This window comes from Equus caballus, chromosome 1, assembly GCF_041296265.1.
Source record: "Equus caballus isolate H_3958 breed thoroughbred chromosome 1, TB-T2T, whole genome shotgun sequence".
Classification (NCBI taxonomy): Eukaryota; Metazoa; Chordata; class Mammalia; order Perissodactyla; family Equidae; genus Equus; species Equus caballus.
The window spans coordinates 154,304,128-154,327,423 of NC_091684.1; the positions used below are offsets into that span (position 1 = coordinate 154,304,128).

The 23,296-nt window shown below is 40.3% G+C and overlaps 1 protein-coding gene across 1 annotated transcript in view; it reads left to right on the forward strand.

The window, feature by feature from the left end:
* The window catches only part of FBN1 (fibrillin 1), a 227,686-nt gene that overhangs the window by 12,296 nt on the left and 192,094 nt on the right, over window positions 1-23,296 (forward strand). Inside the window, exons 3-4 of the mRNA XM_023617896.2 lie at window positions 18,355-18,437; window positions 20,432-20,530. Coding sequence (XP_023473664.1) covers window positions 18,355-18,437; window positions 20,432-20,530 — 182 coding nt within the window. The remainder of the gene's footprint in view (window positions 1-18,354; window positions 18,438-20,431; window positions 20,531-23,296) is intronic.

Below are 23,296 nucleotides of genomic sequence, written 5' to 3' on the forward strand. Positions count from 1 at the left end.
GTAATAAGTCTGCAATAAAGAAAAAAATCTTACATTCTTGTGTTTTCTTCTGTGTCAATAGAATTTTGTAGAACATCGGCCTGATCCAAGTGATAATTGTTTATTGAGCATTGACTGTTTGAATTGGACCTAATGAATAATTCTCAGAATGAAGACCCTGTCTCAAGCAGGTTGATGTTATTATCTTCTTTCCAATGATTCCAGGCAGAACTACATTTGGAATATCTTCCGCTCCCTTTACTGATGGGGTTAATGTCTGAGGTGATGTGGACAAGCGCTTTGCAAGGAAGAACTTGATATGCAACCTTCAAGTCGACAAATAGTCTTTCGTCTTTCGTGGACTACTGCTGCTTCACACCCCAGAGTTTAGGCCACTGACCTCAAGTTTGCAAATTTTATATCCCATTACCACCCTGTGAGCTCTGTACTCCCCAGGGCCACATAGTTGATGTTTTAGCTGGAATCTGAGAAAGTGTCTGAACCTTTCCCGAAGAGTTGGCTAGGAGTGATTTGGCAGTTCAGTCATAAAAACCCAGAGCTAGTGGCTGGGGTATACGTTATAATTACCTCACACTGTTTCCTATTTGAGCCTGGTTGTGGGTAGCTGGGTAGAGTGGTATTGCTTGTGGGACTGGATTTTAGAGGACTGAGGAGTCATTTTCAATGAACACTAATAAATATTGGTCATGTTTTCGGGGAGGCTTGGAAGTGTGGACATAGACATGCCTGGGGTCAAATCTTGGCTCCACCACCTACTGGGAAGGAACCTCAGACAAGTGGTTTGATCTAGCTGAGCCTCAGTTTCCTCACTTGTAAAACAAGGTTGTAATACTCACCTTTCTGGGTTGTCCTAAGATTGAATGACGTAACACATGACACATTCCTAGCACAGCACCTGATGCGTTGAGCTACGGTGATGAGGATGATTATAATTCTGTTACAGATAAGGAGAATGAGGGGGTGGAGTGGTACAAAGAGGCTGGATTTTTATGGCCAATGCAAAAAGTTAGATACTCTTTAGTATCTGGATACCACGTTCTCCACATTTTCATCTTGGAACTGATTATTTTCAGAAACATAGAAAGCAAACTTGAACTTCAAAAATTTTAAAAATATAATTTGAGTGGAAACTTGCTTTGCCTGTGGAGATCTGGTGATACCTAAAGTGGATAAGGTTTTTATTTTTCAATTTCCTTTTCCCTCAAATTGTGTTGCCCTTATTGGGAAAGAAACTTACTAAGTATCATTCCTTATTAATACGTGCCCCCCCCCACCTCCTGCAAAGACATTTGCATTTTTTTTATTGGCAGATCTGGCAAACAGGCCTTGTTTCCTTCCCAATGAACACTTTGTTTTCAAGAACTTTTGTAAAAGTAAGTTCGATTTTAGGAAATGGAAGGACTGGCCTGAAACCGCTTTCTTTGGCAGCAGCGCAAAGAGATACCCTGGGAATTAAGACTGTTTTGTGGTGAGGTGATTGGCCATTTTTGAAATGTGCTTTAATTGACTTTATCAGAATAAGGGTTTGGTTAAGATTGGGTAGCCAAGATGAGCACCGGTAATTCCAAGCCACACTCTTTCCCAGCTGCCACATATCTGTTCTTGTGGAGAACTCTGGCATGGCTCTAATCATATGCCCATCACTGTGGCCAAAGGAATGGGGCGCTTGGGCTGGCCAGGCCTGAGCCATGTGGAGTGGGTTCCTCTTAGGAAAGAAGAGTTCGGCTAGCAAAGAAAAGGAAGGGAGGCAGGGTGGGGAAACACAACACATTTGCACCCAAACAGAGAAAGCTCCCTGTTCCATAGAGCCAGTACTCTTCCAGTGTACACTGTCATTACTGCTGTTCCCGGGCGCTTTGTGGGCAGGCCTCACTTACGCGATTTGGGGCCAGGCTGACTCAGATTGGCCACCCCTGAGAAGAGCCATGGCTTCCTCTTTCCAACTGAGCATTCCCTTCCTTTGGCTTCATGCTGTGCGGCCACATAATGCTCATTCCGTACAAAGGGATTCTTATTTGTTGTTTTTCTTTGGTGGCCTATTTCTCTTGAGAAACTGAAATTTTTTTTGTCTTTTTCGTTTTCTTTGAGTGATTTCCATTTTGATTTTAATGAGAGTTGGCTTTCAAGAGATCTTAACCTAATCGACATCAGGGAAAGTGGAACAAAACATACATTGTCTTGATTTAGGCAAAGCTTTGGTAGAGTGCCTATAGCTGCACCCTTGCGTACCAACCTCTGGGTAACTGATTGGCAGTCAACTCTAAAAAGTTGTGGCTGCTTCATGTTCATTCACAGCCTATAAAAATGAGAAAAAATAAGAATGCTTTCAATAAGGAATGGATTAAACAGATAATAGTTATTTTTCTCTTTCTCATTAAAAATGTTCAGATGACCTAATATCTCCCATCCCCTCGAGGTAAATCAAACTACCACCAATACAATCAAAGTTGATAAAAAAGCACAAATATAAAAACAAGCAAACAAATATCAGGTAATTTCTGAGCTTTCCTAACTTCCCAGGAAAGAAAGAAACCTCAAATAACAGAATAAACTTTTCTTTTTAAAGTTTGGAAAACCTTTCAGGAATTTTACAAGAATATGCAAGCCATTTTTTCCTTCTTTTTTTTTTGTCAGCAATTCTGACTTAACACAGACGTTGTTGACCGTTGACAGAATTCTAGACCCCAGGGTCTCGTTTGACCTTGGGTTGACTTAACTGCTCATTTGCATTTGGGCCCTTCCCTGAAAATAGGTTAAAACACATTCTCACACGTTGGAGAATCAGAAAACATACCAGCATTCCTTGCTAAATGATTTCCTCCTTTCGTTTCATAGTTCCCATGACTATAAGAATTCTTCCATTTGTGAACAGAAAAGCCAGAATTTAGCACTTTTATGGACCTGATACAGATCGATCCCTTTCCCTTCAGATTTATTTTTTGTTCACTGATGGGTTTATGTTTGTCATAGAGAAGGATAAGGTATCCTTATGAAAATGAATTGTGTCAAAAAGTGGTTGAAATGCCCAAGGGAACCCATCCCCTGGGCTGACCTGCTTAATTATTTGCACAAGTGTGGTTTAGTCATTTGTTCTTGGATTCCTCGTCTAGTGAACATTAACCTTGTTTGGTAGCTGCGTGCTTGAGATTGATAGAAACACTTTGGTTGGATCTTGCCCCTTGTTTAAGATGGTAAACATGTTGGGATGGGGCTGTTATTATCTCTAAATGGAGAGGCCCATCCCTCTCAAGAATGTTGAGTTGAATAACAGATAAAAGTGGTTCTTCAGGTGAATGAAAAAAGAAAACAAAAATGTGGTGTCATGATGGTATGTAGGAGGGTATGGTTATCAGGATGAGCTAGGCCAGGTGCTGCTGCAAAGTTGTTGTGGTTGTTGAACTTTTTAATATGGAGAATTTCAAATATATACCAAACTAGAGATAGTAAGACAATGAAGCTCCAGCTTTAGCATTTATTAATTAATGATCAATCTTGTTTTATCTACTTCTTTCTTGTGCCACAGATTATTTTGAAGTAAATCCCTGAAAAATGATTTAATTAGTGAACATTTCAGTATATATCTCTAAAAGATAAAGACTCTAAAGACATGAACACAATACCACTATTACATTTAAAATTAGCTTTAACTTTTAAAATATTGTCAAATAGCCAAGACTTAAATTTTCTTGATTAGGTTATAAATTCTATTTATTTGTTTTTTTACAGTTTGTTCAAATCAGGACCCAAATAAAGTTCATATTTTATAATTGATTGGTATGTCTGAAATATTTTTAAATACGTAGATTGTCCCTCTGTTATTTGTTTTCCTTGTAATTTATTTATTAAAGATATCAGTCCATACTATCATGATATCACTTATATGTGGAGTCTAAAAAAGCCAAATGACCTCAGAGAAGCAGACAGTAGAATGGTGGTTCCTAGGGGCTAGAAGGTGGGGGAAATGGGGAGATATTGGTCAAAGGGTATAAACTTCTAGTTATAAGATAAACAAGCTCTGGAGATCTAATGTACAGCATGGTGATTATAGCTCATAATACTGTAGTATATACTTGAAAGTTGCTAAGAGAATAGATCTTAAATGTTCTCACCACAAAAAAGAAACAGTAACCATGGGACAGGGTGAAAAATATTAGCTAATGCTATGGTGGTAATAATTTTTCAATAAATAAATGTATCAAATGAACACTTTGCACACCTTAAACTTACATAATGTTATTTCTCAATTATATCTCAGTAAAGCTGGGAAAAAAAAAAAGAAATTGGTTCATGTCCTGTAGAGAGCACTGTTACTAAAATGTCAGTCCATGAGCTGCGTGTTAACAGTCTGTGAGGAGATGAGAAGCATGTGCCAGAATGTAAATCTAGTATGGCACTAAGCACACTGTTTAGCTCAGCTGATTTTTTTTTTCATAGCAAGACATTCTGGATGAAGGAAGCAGTGAGATGATTGACATTCCAGTTTAAGCTCCTTATCTCAATTTAGATTAGTAATATATAGTATGTGGGCTAGCACTGGCCCGTCCTAAGCATACTTGGAGTACAGTGCTGTAGAGTTTCTCCCAGTCTAGTGACGACTGCATTCCAGTGGTGGTGGTACTTACTGTGTTCCTCTGTCCTCTGTATTTGCTGTGACTTGCTAGTTAGAGCTGTAGGCTTGATGCAATTCAGAATCAATTTTTTTGGCGAGAAGACTTTGCAAGTGGTATATGTATTTTCCATTGGGAGGCGCAGCATGTCTGCTAGTCTTTCTTTTTGTGATGTTATCAGCCATTGATGATCATTGTCTGGATCCATTAATCTTTAGGGTAGCAGACTAGGAAATATTTCAATTCTGTCATTTCCTATTCATTTGTTAACATTGTAAAGTTTTACACCTAGGTTTGAAGTTACACTCAATGCTTCATGGCCAGCACTGTCTGCAATGCTGCCAGGTCTGCTTTTTCCACGCTTGTCTAAACTGACCTACAACTTTGAGGGTTGTGGAAAAATTATTTAATATTTAATACTAAGGATTAGCTATTATGAGTTATAAAATTGTGGAAAATTTACACAGAAGGAAGCTGGGACTTGAGGAGGCAGGCAAGGAAGGCTATGTTTCTGCAAGGGTCCCTTCCTCTCCCTCATCCCACGATCTTTCGTGAGGGTCAACATGGAAACACTCAATGTGTTATTTTTATTTTACGGTAGGAGTTTCAGGCAAGGGCTTTATGAAAAATTGGTAAGATTTTGGACTATGGGTGTAAGGACGATGTTTGCAGATATTTTAACATTCAGAAATGAGCATTTGTACCCTCATTTCAGCATTAGTTTCTCAGGAACACTCTTTTTATTTAAGAAATAGGAACTTGTAACTAAACTTACTGTGGTAATCATTTCACAACATATGTAAGTCCGATCAGTGTGCTGTACACCTGAAATTTAGACAGTGCTGTGTGTTAATTATGTCTCAATAAAACTGGAAGGAACAAATGAAAAGAAATAGGAACCAGTACAGCTTCAGCGATTCAAATGAAAGATTCTGAAAAACCCTGGCATATCCAGCTCCCCTTGGGAAGGGGATGCAGGGATAAGAGCTGTGCCAGGAGCTTCACTCTGAGGATTTGTGGAGGATAGTGTGTGTGTGTGCGCGCACGCGTGCGCAAGTTGTATTTCCTGTGTGTTTCATGTCAGTGAAAGACGGATGCTGTTCTGTGAGACCTGCTGTATTTCTACTAGGTGATGTCAAACTTCCAGGTAAACTGACAGGTTTTTAGAATAGAAGCTTTGTCTTTGGGAGCTGCTATAGATTTGGAAACCTGTTAGGTATGTTAGGAGGTGGAAGGGGTGCATGTCTTTCTCTGTGTTTTGACAGCATCATCTGCTGCTCAGAGGTTTCTCTATGTTGAACATTTGTGCTGGCGTTTAGCGCCCAGTCTGCTTAAATATAGCTTGAAACACTAATCTCGTCACCCTTTCCCCGGGGCTCAAAAGGTGTTGCGAGGACAGTGCAGGGATCACTCAGGCTGAGAGGGAAATCTTTCGGATCTTGGGTTTCAGGGAAGAGCCGTGCTGGCAGTTGAAATGAGAGTTGACACTTTTTCCATGTAATGGACAGCGTGCCAGCTGCCTCTGAATGAAGTCATAGAGACCTGAATCTGGAAAGTCTTTTAGAATATCATTGGGTCACCCTGGTCTTTGTGAAACTCATTGTCTTCCTAAGCTGGGACAGAATGACCTGATAGTTTTGCTTAAATCTACTTTTCAAAAGACAAGACACACCCATGTTCAAGTGTGTGTACAAAACACATTCCAATGGTAGCTATGAGTAGGGTTTGAATTATCCATGTTTTGAATCTCTGCCTTGCTCCCCACCCATCCATCCCTCTAAACAGTAAACATGTTAAGAGCTGAGAGATTTTTTTTTTTTTGAGGAATATTAGCTCTGAGCTAACATCCACTGCCAGTCCTCCTCTTTTTGCTGAGGAAGACTGTCCCTGAGCTAACATCTGTGCCCATCTTCCTCTACTTTATATGTGGGGTGCCTGCCACAGCGTGGCTTGATAAGCAGAGTGTGGATCTGCACTGGGGAACTGAACTGGCAAACCTGGGCTGTTGAAGCAGAGCATGCGAACTTAACCACTGTGCCACCAGGGTGGCCCTGAGCTGAGAGAGATTTTGACCAGAGGGGACAGGACAGGATAGTCACCCTGTAGAAGCTATTTCAGAAACAGAAGAACCCATCTATAGGAGTGAGTGCTCCTAAAATGCATTCCTTTTCCTGTTGCTTTCCTTTTCCAATATACTTTGGAAGATCTGTCTTAAAAGTTCTGTTTTTGCAGGCCTAAGAAAAGAAACCCAGAGCACAAAAAAATTATGCACAAATTCGTTTAGATAAAGGAAAACATTCTCTTTAGGGTATTTATGGAAACATCTTTCTAATCTCTAATCTGAAAATCTTTAGTACTAACCTTGGAATGTTTTATTAATAAATTCTTTTGGTTTTTAATTAGTGATTTATGACATGTTTCCGTTCTGTAGCCTTTGAACAATTACTTCGCTCCTCTGAATTTTAGTTTCTTCGTCTGAAAATGAGCACAGCCATGCGTTTTCTTGATAGGATTTTGGGGAAAATCACATGATCATTTGGTAAATTATAAAGTTCTTCGAAAATTGCTAATTATTGTCTTTATTCTACAGTGTCTCCTCATGGACTAGATAAATTCCTGATTTAGTCAAATGCCCTCAATTTTAAATTAGACTATTTTTAGTCAAAGTTTTCCAGCTATCTAAATGTTTAGAAATAAATGCCTACAACTTTGCCTCAATTACAAAGGTTAAAAAAAACTTAAGTTCTTGATCCCTAATACTGTGAATTGTTAATTTCTATGAAATAATCTCAACAGCTGCATGCTTTTAGCTAACTTCCTCTGACTTTTGAGAGACTTCAACTCTATCAATGAGTTCTTTTCTTTCTTTCTTTTTCCTTTTTCCTTAGCCACAATGTTGTCTCTCTTCTGATGAAAGGGTTTGGTAGAGAAACGTTTTAAAAGACCCATTGCCTGTTGACACCTATGAAATAGAGTTTGAGATACAAGACCTTTGAAGCTTTTGTAGTTGTAAAATGTTTCTAAATGATGCATCTGAAACGTGGAAAAATTTGACTCTCATTCCCCATAAATTCTATTTGTGGGTATCTTTTATGTATTCGATTTTTCATTTTAATTTTTAAAAATTAAACATAGTGGATGAAATGGTACTGATTTCTTAGTAGTAATTATCTTTTTCATTCCTTAATTTTATTTAATTTCTTATAAACATATTTACCTTTTCAATAAATTAAATACTCATTACTCTGACAGAATTCTCTCTAACATGTTGTCTTAGTTGAAAGTACGTTTGAAACCCCAAACCTTCATTGACCATTTAAGGTTCAAGTATTGTGCCTGATGGTGGGGTTATAGAGATAAGTCTGAACTCTCTGTCTCAGCTCACAGTGCAAAAGAGAGGGTGATTATTCAGTTCCAGGGGATCTGAAATGTTTGAATAACTTGAGTCCGAGATTAAAGCCATTAAATGAGTTCAAAACTGACCTGCTTCCTTACTTTGTCTGGAAGCCAATCTTTCTGGAAATGGCTCACTGAACCCTGGGTCTGTGAACCAGTCCTGGGTAACTAATTTTACCTCATAGTTGCTGGTATCTAAAAGAAATCAGGTATATTAAGGATTAGCATATTCATGCTCCCCCTTTTTTAAATCCCTAATTTATGCACTGACAAATATCACATGTTGGCCCTAATGGTCTCGTGCTGGGGGTGGGGGATGGCGCTGGACCTGGGGCCAGGAAAGCTCTGATTCTGGCTGCCCTCTCAGGCCTGTGTGGAGTGGCTGAGTTTAAGATGCTCAGTTCTCACAGCTCACTGGGCAGCTCACTAGAGCTGCAGGGACCATAGGTTTGAGTGGCCAAATTTCCCTCTGCTTGCCTGCCGTGGAATGTGTTTTCCCATAGAAACAACATTTTAAGTTGTGGTCAGGTTCTCAAACCAGCCTGTTTAGCTGATCATGTAGCCGAAAGACTGCTGTTTGACTAGCCTGGGTACCAAACCACCATCTATTAGCATTGTTTCTATTGGAAAAGCCATTCCAAGTTCTAAATACCAACATAGAAATGACATTTTGGAGCGCTACCTTTTTGTCCTTTGGGAGCTGCCGGTTCTTGGAACTAGAGCATCAAATCACTGTGCACTTCCAGTTCCTGAAGGATCCCATTCTTTCCCCTAAGCCTCACCCCATTGGCTGGTTTTCCTGGGGCTGCCAGTACATTCAGAAGATATAATGTCCCTGGACCGTGCTCTTGGTTTGAGAATTTCTGGGTAGTGGGGAGAATCATGTTTCAGCCCCCTGTTTCTTCTGCGAGTGATAAAGAGGAGAGAAAGGAATAGTTGGAGCTGTAGGGAGCAGTGAATTCTATAGACACTACCCCGGGTCTGCTTCGCACTCACAGGTTCTGGATCACCTCCTTAGTTTACTTGTTTGTGTTTCAGTCATTTCTATAATTTGCCTACCCTTTGGAAAAGTACAATGTAGCTTTGGCTTGAGTAGATGAAGCAGAAATTGCAGTCAAAGACAACGGCATGCTAGTCCTTGAATTCATAGGTAAAGTCAAGGGGTTGCGGAGTTCTGGGAAGGAGTTCTTTAGAGCACCATGTTTTCATGGTGTCATTGGTCACATCCTCGCAGATGCTGGAGAGATGCACATGTGAGACGTGCTGGTTTTTCTGTTTTGAGGAAACCCTTCCTCATCCTTATAGAGTCAAATAGCAAAGTTCCAACTTCATAAACAAAACCCATTCCCCACCCCCCCATGTTTAGGTGGGAGGATCTTTTATACAACCACCCAGGGGTGTGATACCAGCAGGCCAGAAACACGTACCCTTCCTTAGAGAGCAGCAGGTCCAGTGCAAACTGTGACAGCAAGTTGGTTAAATCATTGCTTTTAGAAGTTTGGGGGGCCACTCAGATGGTTTAGTAGTCTGTGCAGACTTCTGTGTTCTCAGTGTGGTTTAATTCAGAGTACCAGGAGCAGAAAGTGCCCAGTGCTTCAGTGGGATCAAGACTTGCTGCACATAGCAATGTGCTTCTGGTCTTCATGGTTCAATGTCCAGTTTCCTGGTGCAGTGCACCCTGTGGCTTTAAATTCTTCTTTCTCCCCCCACCCCCGGAGAAAAGCACACGTACACACATGTTCCAGTCACCTATAAAAAGCTCCAACAGAGGGACCGGCCCGGTGGTATAGTGGTTAAGTTTGTGCGCTCCGTTCAGCGGCCCAGGGTTTGCAAGTTCGGATCCTGGGTGTGGACCTGTGCTTTGCTTATCAAGCCATGCTGAGGCAGTATCCTACATATAAAGTAGAGGAAGATGAGCACAGATGTTAACTCAGGGCCACTCTTCCTCAGTAAAAAGAGGAGGATTGGTGGCAGATATTAGCTCAGGGCTAATCTTCCTCAACAACAACAACAACAAAAAGACTTGAACAGGATTTAAATTGGCTGCCAGTCTAAAATGACCTCCTGGATTTGGGGGAGAGCCTTTGCAGCTTTCTTTGTGTGTGCATGTGTGTGTGTGTGTGTCCCTGATGTAGTGACCTAAATTCTTTGACTCTTAAGTTCTTGGGCTGTTGCTTTTGATCAACACAAAATCCCCACAAAACTACAGTGTAGAGTACACAGCAAGTGAAACTGTTGATGTAACACCCTCTCTGTGCTGCCTGTGCTGTGAGTGACTCGTCTCAGCAGTGGGAAAGCCTTCGTCCAAGCAGCACGTCCAGACAGACCGTTCCAGGCCACCCCGTGAACTTCGTGATGGTGGTTTTAGGAATTGGCCACATATGCCTGGCTCCATCTGTGGCCTTGATCAGTGGCAGCAAACTGTCACAATAAAATATGCACCGATTGGTGAACTGAAAACTTTTGTTTAGCTGCTTTTGGGGTTTTTGGTTTTCTTTTGCTAAAGAAATGAATAGAATCAGATACTCAAGTGAGTTTTTTGTCTACCTTGATTTAGCATTTTCTTGAAGGAAATATGTTGATCCTTGAATTGTAAACATTGATAACATCACTGATTAGAGTAATTATCAACATGTCAGCAAAATAACCATGGCATGAAACCATTATGCATTGCTGTTTAACCGCCTATAGCCTTTTGAAATTAATTTGTAAGAAATAGTTTTCACTATTAGATGGTTTTCCAAGTTGGTGGCATTTACAGCTGGCCTATTTATGATGCCAAAGAGATGGTATTAATGTGTGTTAATTGTGCTTTATACTTATTAAGGCCTTTAGTCAATGTTATCCTGTGTGCTTCCAAATTGGCTTTAGGATGTTCTAGGCATAACAGACATTGTCTCTGTGCTTGAAGAACTATTAGTCTGGGATCAGAGGGTGTGGGGATGGGTTTCATGGATGAGAATCTAGACGTGTAATTATTTAAAACATGATTACAAGACAGTAGATGTAGGCTTTTGAGAGGTGTGTCTGGAATTGTGTTGGTAGGTTGAAAGGTGGGAATTATTAATCAGGGAGGAAGGGTTTGTTACTATGGGGGAAAGATGGAATTATACATTAAAAGGGAAAGATGGGAGAGCTAGTAGAATGATGGAAGAAGAGTCTGGATTTAGTGTGTGTGTGTGGCGGGGGTGGGGGAGTGTACATGGTTGAGGGCTGAGATGGTGAAGAGGAGGAATGGAGCAGGAGGATAGAATTGAAGGTGTAGGTGGAGAAGAGAGTGGGCAGGTCGAGAAGGCCTACCTGGTAGAGTTCTGAAGCTACGGTGAGATGTTTAACATTTTATGGAGGGTAAAAGTCCGTCTCTGGATCCTAGGAGAACAGAAATAATCATGGTGAACATGAAAGATACTTAGCTACATTGTCCTAATGGAACAGAGAGGGACTTGGAAGGTAGGAAAAAAGAATGTGATATCAGTCCAACAGTGAAACGCCAACATTTGGACAAGAGATTTGCTTATAAAGTTAGAGAATTTCAGAAGGAACTTAAGCAACTGGTAAACATCAAGTCATAGCTCAGATAGTCCCCTTCTGAGCCTAGCTTGGATGAGCATGCTAAGCCCCCTTGTTCTGGACTCCTCTAGCTCCCCAGGCTGACTTTGATATCAATGTTTTACCTGTTGTATCGACAGTTGGCCTACGTGCCTATCTTCTTTCGAGAGCAAAGAGTGTGTCTTTAGACACTATTTTTTTAATGTAACAGTTTATTTATAATTGCATGGTTACAGCATTACTATATTTTACTCTTTATCAAATTTTTCATTTTAGAACAGTTTTAGATTTACAAAAAAATCACCAGGATAATACGGAGAGTTCCCATATACCCCGGACACAGTTTCCTCTGTTGTTAGCATCTTATACTAGTATGATATATTTATTACCATTAATGAACAAATATTGATACATTATTGTTAAAAGTCCATTCTTTATTCATATTTCCTTGTTTTTTAACTGAATGTCCTTTTTATGTTCAGGATCCCATTCAGAATAGCCCATGACATTTAGTTGTCATGTCTTCTTTGGCTATGGCAGTTTCTCAGACTTCCTTTGTGTTTGATGACTTGACAGTTTTGAGAAGTATTGGTCAGGAATTTTGTAGATTGTCCCTTAACTGGGATTCCCTTGAAAGGACCTCACTATGTCCAGCCCACACTTAAGGAGTGGGGAGTTAGGTTCCACCGCCTTGAAGGCAGAGTATCTACATAAATTATTTGAAATTCTCTACCACAGGAGATTTTATTTCTTCTCTCCCATTTGTTTATTTATCCAATCTTTATTTATCAGTATGGACTCACGGACATTTGTTTTATACTTTGGACTATAATCCAATGTTACTTTCGTTATTTTCTTGCTCACGTGGTTCTAGCTTTGGCCATTGGGAGCTCTTTCATTTGGCTCCTTTGTCTCTTGACATGCCCCTGTTGCTGGGGGTGTTTGTTTGTTTCTTTAGCCCTTTCTTACTTTCTGTCACCACAAGATGCTCCAGGTTCATCTTGTATATTTCTTGCCCAGTTATAGAATCAGCCATTTGTCCCAGGAAACCTGGTTCCTTTTACTGGAAAATGGTATCAGAAACCGAGATCTGGGTGTTAGGTGTGCTCATCTTTGTCACTTTTAGTTCTGATCTAACACAGAGACTGGCACCTAATAGGTCCTCACCTAAATATTGTTGAGCAGCTTTGTACTTCTGGGCAAGGTGATTGCTTAGGTACTCTGTGTGTGCCCAGCAGTGAACCCACTGGCTACATAGGAAGATGAGCTGTGTGATTTTGGTACATTGAGTTGGAAGTAGTAACAGAATGTTTAATTCTAAATGCCTTTAGAATAGAAACTGAAAAGAGAAAGAGAGGAAGAAAGGAAGGGAGGGAAGAAGGGAGGAGGGAGAGAGAGAGGGAAGGAAGGAAAGAGGGAGAGAGAAACAGATATTGGCTTTGGAGGAAAAGATAATAGAGTCACTGATCTACTGGAGATGGGAGAAAGCAAGAAAGGAATAAAAGTCTTGCACCCCAGAATACAAACTGTTCTTCTTTCTGTTTCTTTTGAGGTTATTTTTATTAAGAAAAACTGCGTGAAGTAGGTTACAGAGGTTGGCTGGCTTGCGTCTTCAAAGAAGGAAACCAGGATTGTCCGTGTCCCAGCCAGTGTTGACCCAGACGATCCAGAAATGAGTCCCTGGGTCTGGAGAGCCCAGCTCAAGCTTGAGGAGGCCATGGAAGCCGTTTTCATTACCAGAGTTTGAAGTTTCATTACTTGGGTTGTTGTGACTGGCAGATGGGCTGGAACAGTCACATGTGGTATTCAAATCACTGCTGGGAGATGTGACCTCTGCCTTCAGCGAAGAGGGCCAGAATAACAGCTCTATATTAAGGGCGGAGCATTTACAAAGTTTCTTCAAGTAGCAGTGGGTCCCTTCATCAGATAGTACTCCTAGTTTTTCTCTTTTTTTTCTTTTTGATAAAAATTTTGTCAAAAAGAACTAATAAAATCACGATGTGTGATTCACAATATAGCTTATTTGTGTATTATAATTTTTTCATGATCTATCACATTTTTGACAGTGAAAATTAATTATTTTTAAACTCTGGAACAGCAGGATATTAGGATATTACCTTGAGGCATGTTACGTGGGCAGTTGGGGGCATATGCCTTTTGATACCTACCCCTCTCTACTTATACTCAAGGGGACTAAATCCTAGTTTTTTCTCTCCAAAGGTCAAAAAAGCATTCAACTCATGGAGCAGGGTCCACCTCATTAACGTTTACATAGTGCTTAGTATTCTCCTTGCTCAAGGATTGAGTCACTTTACAGGCTGAGAAACTCATGCATATGCAATAAGACCCCCCTGAACTTGTTTTTATTGCTCCAATCTTGTCTGAAAAGGAGTTTGCACTTGGGATCAGAAAGGCTATCTGGCTGTCAGAGAGACCAGACTCGCAGAAGTAGGTTCTGGCTAAGGGATGTGGACACACTGCAGACATTTTGCACAGAGGCCAATTCTTGCAATGATGTGGTCAGAGCTGGTAGAGCCCAGCTGTTTGCTCCATTGAGAGGGGCTTTAGCTAGCCCACACAATCTCAGAGTGCTGTGTCTGAACTGGATCCAAATATCCAGGCTGCTGAGGCTCACCCATCCCCCAGAGTGACTGGAGTTGGGTTGTTGCAGAGCACAATATTCAAAGCAACTGGTAAGAGAAGTAACAGATAAAGACTTAGCAATTTTTCAAAAGGGAGTATACAGCAGTGACGTGGAATATAAACATATTTCCTCTTCTCCTTCAAGAACTACTAGAATACAGGTAAAAACAGTTTGTGCTTTCTCTTTGGTCCATGGATGGACATTTTGTGATTATTGTTACCCATGCCACCAGGACTGGTATTGGGTGAAATGTTGTCTTGTCCTCTAAATATCACCTTGCCTTAACATAGGGGTTAAGACAGTGTGCTCCAAGTGAGGCTTCCTTAGTTCAAATCCCCCTTCTCTTCTAAGCTGTGGGACTTTGGCTAGTGTGTTTAAGTTTCCTAAGCCATAGTTTCTTTAATGTTAAAGACAATAATGATACAACTTACCTCAAAGAGTTGCTATGAGGATGAAATAATGTATCTTTTGCACATATCATAAAATTCTTTTCCCTTTGAATTTTACCTTTAATTTGCTGAACGCTACTGCCACTTGCATGGAGTTTTAACTCTGAGTTGGCCGTGGGCTGGTAGGTATGGCTGATGAAGTGGAAAGGAAGAGAAAGGGGTATGAAGGCTACACCTTCACTTACACAAAAAAGTAACTTCATTAAAGATTTATCTTCTTTGTTAATGCTTTTGGTGCTGAACGCTTAAACTCTTTTATAATGGACATAATCCAACATGTCTGCTTTAGACTTTACATATCTTAGTGCTTTCCAACGTAAATAAGACTTGCATTTATTTCTAGAATTAGAGCTGTTTTTTCTGTGTGTGAGTAGAACAAATGCCACCCAGCTTGTTTGAACGAGTTCTATTAGTTTGCAGTTCTCAAGTCCCAAATCAGCAGAGGAGAAATCTTCCATCTTTCTAATGCTTTGCATTAAGCCATATAAGATAGTAGTTTTTAGTGTCATTAAAGAATGAATGGCAACAAGATTATAACACTTGTCATTTGAGGATGTTGACAGAAACAACTGAAATTAAATAATGTATTACTTATTATAAAGGATAAAGATATTAAACTCAAAAAAGTTAAAGCATGCAAACAAAATGAATCGCAACTCAACATTATATGGAATTTTAAGAAATGCAGTGAACTGAAAATGTGATAGCTAATGAAAGGGAACTGTGAATGAGTAAGACAGTTCATACTCTTTCATTCTAATGAAGAAGAAAGTACCCTGTTTATGGGATAAGGTGTTCATACTTTTAAAGTTGTTGCTTTAAATAAAAGATGATGATCAAAGTATAACAGCACATTTAAAAAATGAACAGTTAAGGGCTGGCCTGGTAGCACAGTGGTTAAGTTCCCACCTTCTGCTTCAGTGGCCTGGGGTTCACTGGTTCTGATCCCAGGTGTGGACCTACACACCGCTTGTCAAGCCATGCTGTGGCAGGCGTCCTCCATATAAAGTAGAGGAAGATGGGCATGGTTGTTAGCTCAGGGCCAGTCTTCCTCAGCAAAAAGAGGAGGATTGGTGGCAGATGTTAGCTCAGGGCTAATCTTCCTCAAAAAAATTAAAAAAAAAATTTTAAAAAAATGAACAGTACGGATGGATTAAGTGAGAAAGCAAAAGAATTCTCTGTCTACTTCCTCAGATCCTCATCTCTTAAGGCAAGCAGTTTTAACCATTTCTATTTTTAGTTCTTCCTGTATTTATCTCCATGACACCATCTACTACACTCATACCTCCATGTCTAGGTTTAAACAGTGCCTATTGGCTCCTTGCCAGGAAGATGAGGCCATAGCTCCCTTCTATACCTATATCTTTTCTCTCTCTTCTCCTTCCCATTTTTAAAATAATTTTAACTATGACTTTTAGTTGTCTATTGGTTATTTTAAAACATGATATGATATACTTAAACCTCTATTTCTTGGATCAGGTGCTTTCTTTCTCTCCACACCTTTCTTACCAACTTGTTTTCTGATTTACGGCTGCTATACCATTGCTTTTACATGTGAAGGTTTAAAACATTTACATTTTGTTGTGTAACCATTGTAAATTGTGACATATTCCATGTTTTGTCTGTAGGTTGAGTCTAAACATTGAAAAAACAATAAAGGGTGTCTATATTACTGTGATTTTTCAAATACCTTGGAAAACCTTTTGGATGGCTTGCTTTGTAGGACTGAAATGACTCATTCTGGGCTCTTTTCTTAGCTTTTTCACCCTGTTATATGTGTTGTTACTCCATAAATACACTCATTCCTGTCAGACAATATGTCCTGATTTTTGTTTGAAAAACATAGTTACTCCAACTACAGGACACACTCCAAAGGCTCAGGGGTCCTCTGAAGCTATTCCAGGATTTAGTTTGGGGCTGGACTGGATCCAGTGGATTTGTTGTAATGGGCTGTTGGTGGGGAAGGTTTGAGGTGGTTGACTTTGGCCTGGATGGGCGTTTTACATCAAGAGAACTTTTATGACGTTTGGAAGGTTTCAGTGCCAGTCCTCCACCCTATCTTCTCCTCTCACTCTCCTTTCCAAGGTTCTGAGTTACCCCAGGAAGTTCTGGGCACCCTGAACCGAACTTTGTCACAGGAGGAACAAAGGATTGAGAGCCATTGGCTTAGAATTCTTAATAAAGTCTTTCTCTCTTCCTTAATCTGCTACGTTTCCTTTGGCTAAGAGGCTGATTTAAGTCAGAAGATGATTCCATCATGATGATAATGCTGCCTTGCTTTTTCATGGTTCTTTTCCTAAATGAAACTTTTCATGTCTGTTATTTCATCTGATGTACACACACACATCACGTAGACAAGGCACACATTTCCTCATCCCAATGCGTAGAGAAATAAACCAAGGCTCAGAAAGGCCCTAAAGTCACGCACATCTTCAGCTTCTATCCAATCATTTTCTGTCTGGCTGTGGAGAAGCCCTGGGCTTTTGGGTATGGATTTTGAACCTTTTCTTTGGCTCCTCCATCCTTCTTCCTACTTCTCTTTCTGACCTCAGCATCAGTCATTCTGAGGTATGCATTTTGCCCTGCACAGTGTTCCAGGTTCTCTGGGGCTATAAAGCAGTACAGGACAGGGCAAAGGCTTGGTCCCCAGTCCTGCCTGTGGTTGAAGCAGTGAGTTCAGAGGAAACGCAGGAGGGTTCTGTGCTGTTACATGTATAAAGTTTGCATATATAGGGACAATGTTTGACTGCACCCCAAACGAAAATACATTTGAACTATGCAGTTGTTTTGGAAGGCTTGTGCTTATGGGACTGCAGTATTTATACCAGCAAGCCTTGGAATAGCTCCTAGTTTGTGAAATTGATTGCAAAACATTTGACCTTCCTCGTCATCCCCTGAACTTGAAGAACTAGCATCAATGTTTAGGTGCTCACATGCAATGGTAAAATCAATGGTTTCTTTTGAGTCTCCGTGTTCTGTCCTCTAACTTAGTTTCCAGTATAGAATTATCTAGATCTTTACCCAGCTGCTCCCTTAAATTGTTAAATATGGATCATCTGGATTCTGAATGGAGGATTTCTCCAAGACGCATGATGAACTGTCTGTAAACAAGATACCCAGAGTGACACTGACTTTATTTTCCTGTAACTGCCGGTATCATCTGTGTTTCCAAACTTTGGCAAAAGAAATATTTACATATTTTGGCTTTTATTTTTTTTCTGACTAACGTCAGAATTTGCATTCCTATAATTCTAGTGAAAGGAAGAATGTGGTCACCTTTTAGAGGTGAGCTGCGCCATCGAAAAAGATACACACTGCTTCAATGAGTAGAAATTTCAGACCTTACATTCAATAGATTTTGTGAAGACTTAACTAGATTGGTAGAAAGTTTGTTGTTTAAATTAGACTCATATGGCTCCATAGATTTTTATATCTATGCATTGTGATAGGAAGCACTGCACTTTGCATCTCTGGTTGATGTTCCTGTATGCATAGGTGATATTAAGGCATATCCTTATTTGTATCATTACACTGAAGTGAATTCATTATTATGAAGCCAACACTGAGTCCCGTAAGTTTACTCTTCTCTGTCTGCAAAGAGTCATCCTGTTCTAATAACTCAGGGATTTTTTTTCTTTTATTTGGTCATATATTCTTTTTTAAAAAAATATAGAATTCTTGTGATTGAATATTTTTGTTTTTGTTTTAGACCCAATGTCTGTGGATCACGTTATAATGCTTACTGTTGCCCTGGATGGAAAACCTTACCAGGTGGAAATCAGTGTATTGTCCGTAAGTAAACAGTTTATCATTCTTCATGTTCCTTTGCTGTTTTGGTTGCATGGTGATTCTTAGCATTTGATCCTTTGTAATTGCATAGCATTAATATGTTTATAGCAGAGCCTTCCAGCTCTAAGATTTTCCTACTTTCTCTGAATCCAGGTTGGGAAATACATTAACTTGGTCAAACCACTGTTATATTTTAATTCAGTGACTTCCTTTAGAATTTCTCTGAGATATAGGGAGCAGAGCCACAGGGATACTTTGATCAAGGTTGCATATCATTACGTATGTCGTGCCTGGCTGCAGACTCTATATAATCACTTTGATGGGGTATTGAAAAAAGTTTATTATTGCTGCTTTCCTTCTTGTAATTTCTAACTTTGTTGGCCACCCACAAGCCTACCCAAACCTTGTCTGTTGAATTTGGGTGGTCGAGGCCAAAGGCAGACCTGTGTCTTAGACAAAGAGGAAAGGAAGCAGATAGAACATCAGAGGAAGATGAGTGGAAAGACTACGGAAGAGCTCAAATGAGTACCAGAGATTCCTTTGTTGACTCTGCTGCCATGGCAAGCCTCCAGATTCTCATCACATCCCACAAGCGTTGAGCGACAAGTCGCATGCCAGACAACATGTTATTTAATGGAGTTACCAAGTCAGATTAGTTATGGCATCTATCCTCCATGAACTCTTATAGTCATCATACCTAGAAATAATTTTCAGTTTTCAGAAAATTCCTTTAGTATAACAGAGAGATTTAGAGCTAAAGGACATTAAGGAATTCCTTAATCCCTCTTCTCACTTGGTCTAGAGTGGTCTGTGGAGAATACGTTATTTCAACCAACATTCTCTTGGTGACCGGAAAAAGTTAATCCCTTTCCCAATTTTCATTTTGATTAAAAGCAACTTACTCATTTGGCAGATTGTAGTTTATTTCAGGATCAAAATGGAATCACTAAGAGAGAGATATAATGGTATTTAGAGTTTTCTGAATGAACTCCCGATGACAAACACTTTCCCTGGTGTTCTGTAGAATCTCTGAAAGATGCTGTCTTCAGGTATTAAATAAATGTTTCTAGGATCCTTTGACAGCTTATTTCTTAATAGTTTTGAATCTCAATCCTAAGCTTCTTTCATCAGTGCACTTTCTATCAAGTGTGTTATTTTCAGCCTCGCACATCTTGTTTCCATCTTGCAAGGCTGTATAGGAGTGTGAGGAAAGAATCATGCCTATGAATATCAAGAGTAGCGACCAAATCTTAGTATTCTGCTAAATATAAAGCATTTGCCATTTAAAGTTACTGTTTTGGCCACTAGCAGAGCCCTTGGTACCAGTATGATGTTAATCTCTGGGTAGTATGAAAATGTTAATATTTCTCTCGTCTTCCTGACTGTGGAATCAGTACTTTTGCAGTTGATCCAAACTTCTCCTCTCAGACTGTCTGTGTAAGTCCGAACAGGACTAAGATGTAGGATAAAAGCTGCTCCTAGATCGTATGTTCTCAACTGGCAGGATCTGCTCTAGAGAAGTTGTCTTAGCAGGGCACAGTATTTTTAGGAAAATTCTTAAATGTTAAGCCTTTATAATAAAATAGGTTCCCAAGAATACTGCTGCAATTTGTTTTTATCCTTAAATCCTAAAGATAGTATACAAACAGAATTCTTGTAGGCGTATAAATATGTTGAGATGCAGGATTTTTGTTTGTTTTGTTTTCCCTTCGTAGGATGTCCTGGACTTTTGATAGATTGAATGCTGTGGAGAAGCAAAGAGAAGCTGAGAACCACTGATAGGAAGAAGGGAGTCGCTGAATTTTACAGCCAGAGTTTATTTAGTCCAACAGATTTGTTTTGTAAATGAATGAAGCTGAGGCCTAAGATCACATAAGTCGTGATGACAGAATTAACGAGGAGCCTGAGAGCCCAGGTTTCCTTATTTGAGGACTGGGTCCCTGTCCATCCCAGTGCTCTGAAGCCATATGCTAACAGACCTCTGGTTTCATTCACAGCCATTTGCCGGCATTCCTGTGGGGATGGATTCTGTTCTAGGCCAAATATGTGCACTTGCCCATCTGGTCAGATAGCTCCTTCCTGTGGCTCCAGATCCAGTGAGTATAACATGTTATTATATATAATATTATTTTATGTGGTTACGCCCTATTTTCTCCTAAATTTGCTTTTGGCTTTTCTCTTGCCTGCAATACATTTTTCACTAGAACATCTGCCTTCTCTGTTCTGCCCAAAATACTTGGAATGGCTTTCCTTAATCTGGCCTCTCATTTCCCTTCTTCCCTCTTTATAGGGAAATTACCTATGGGACATAGTTACTATGAATAATATAAAGATTATGGTCTCCTTCTGTGTAGGCATCGCCTTATTTATCTTTGTATCTCCAATGTAAACACTATAAAAGATGCTCAATGAAATGATTGTTTAATGAACACTGTTGGCTCAAGAAACCTAGGCATTCTTCCTTATGGTACTGAAATATGAATCTGATTAAATATGTTTTTAAAACTCAAGACCCCTGCCTTTGCAAGAAGAAAATATAAGAGGTTATTATGGCAGTTTCTGGGGGCATTTTATCATGAAGCACAAACATATTTTCCCTTTCAGAATTTTACCACTTTGTTCATTCTGTGATGCCAAATAAATGTCCACAGTTCATTCTTCAGAGCCTTTGCTTGCTTATTCTATTGTGTTTTTTCCCTTCACGTGTGGGGTCCTCAGTAGTGAAGTCGGGGAAATGTAGGGGGCTGAGAAAGAGGGGAGTCACTATCAGTTGTTAAAAACATTGAAGTTCATGTCTATATAAGCAGTCCCTTAATGCCCTGATTATCACCAAGGCCAAAAATGTAGGTTCCTTTTCCATTACCTGTTTCTTATGAGAAAATACACTCCGCTTACCATGTGTTCTGTTTTTGACAAGGTTTTAAGGAAAAGTATTATGGAATAAGTGCATTCTCTTTTGTCTGTTAAAGTAGAGACTTCAGCGTTGTCGGGGTTCATTACCTGTTAAGCATCCTAATATTTAACCATGGCTCTCAAGCCGAGTAGCAGTAGAGGGCAAGTAATCCTGGGTAGCAGACCCTCTTGGGGCCCACTCACATACCTTGCCATTCATGGGTGAACACAGGTGACTCTGCCTGAGAGTTTTATAAAATTTTCCTGGCCAGGGAGCATGCCAGGTCTGCAGGCAGGGCAAGCTGAAAGTCCTGGAGGGTTAATGGCCCTAGAAGCAACTTTTAACCAGTGACAGATGGAGAATGTTGGATAAGGGCCCCAGCTTCCTTGCCTCTCAGTTTGCATAACTATGGGGTGTGTTCTGCATTGTCTCCTGACGTTCCCTGGCAGAATTGAGCCCCAGCTGCCCACAGTTGTAATAGGCTTAATCATGTACGTCATTAGCTTTCTCCTCTGCCCTGCCTCACTTCCCCACTCTCCTACCAGTGTTTCCTGAAATTATTTCTGAAACAAACTACTTGCATTTAAATTATTGTCTCACAATCTCCTTCCAAACAAAGCGTAGTACTAAATACAGCCAGTTGGAGATTGGAATAGAAAGCCCCCCATGAACTTGGGCTCATTTGCCTATTGCACTGAGTGTCGCATATTCTTACTCGATCTGAGCTTGATTTTGAATGTGCGTCCTCCAAGCAACAGCAGGTTCATTCAATGCATCAAGGGCACCTGGGCTGGAGGACTAGGAGGCAGAGAGGTCAGCTGGCAGGACTTCCAGATGTCAGACATCTCCATCTCCATCAGGATGATCTCTAGGTTGCTGCTGAGGAGTGAGAGCCTCTGGGGTGGGGAAAGAGACTAGACATCAAGTTGGGAACAGACCCCATCTCTCAGATTGGTTCTTGAACCAACCAACCAACAAGACTGTGCTCCTTTGGGGGAGTAGGGGAGAAAATATATCCAGATGGCAAAATTGGGTGCCCAGCTGGAAAGGTCTTTAATGATAGTGTGAGCTGCTAATAATTTCTCTGTCAAGTAAAAATCATGAGCTATGAAGACAGGATGTTAACAAGACCAGAGGGAAAAGCTATGGTGGTAATAGTCTTTAAGCTAGCAGCAAGATGGGAGGATTATAGTGGTAAGGTCCTGTGGGCCAGATTTAGGCTACAGATTGAAGCCCCAAGATTTGTGGGTGGTGATCTCTGAAGAGGTTTGAGTCTATCTAGTGTACCTGGACATTGGACAAAGTCCCCAAGTAGCTCTTTTTTTTTTTTTTTTTTTTTGGTGAGGAAGATTTGCCCTGAGCCAACATCTATTGCCAGTGTTCCTCTTTTTGCTGAGGAAGATTTGCCCTGAGCTAACACCTGTGCCAGTCTTCCTTTATTTTGTATGCGGGTCTCCACCACAGCATGGCCACCGATGAGTGATGTAGATCTGTGCCCAGGAACAAAACCTGGGTGGCCAAAGTGGAGTGCACAGAACTTAACCACTAGGCCATGGGGTTGGCCCCCCCAGGTAGCTTTTGAATGAAAGTGGTGTGAGAAGGAGGATCTGGTTTCTTCAGGATCTTTGAGGCATTTTGAGCCTTTAAAATCATTGGCCTGGACTCTACCTGAACTAATATTGTCTAAACAGCTTGCAAAATTGAAGAGGCAGAATGTTTTAAACTAAGGGTAGCTGGGGATGATCAGAATTGTTTCTAATCTTTTGAAGTGAGATTCTAGGGAATAGCTATGCCGTCCTATAGAACTTCCTGGCCATAGTTCGGTAGACAATAAATGAGGATAGATCACTTTGCTGACTCTCCTGTTAGCAGAAGGATAACACAACTCAGTGAATGTTTGCATTTGCTACCTGTGGTTTTATTAAAAGGGGGTAAATTTAGATCATTTCACCAATATTTCCTATGAGAA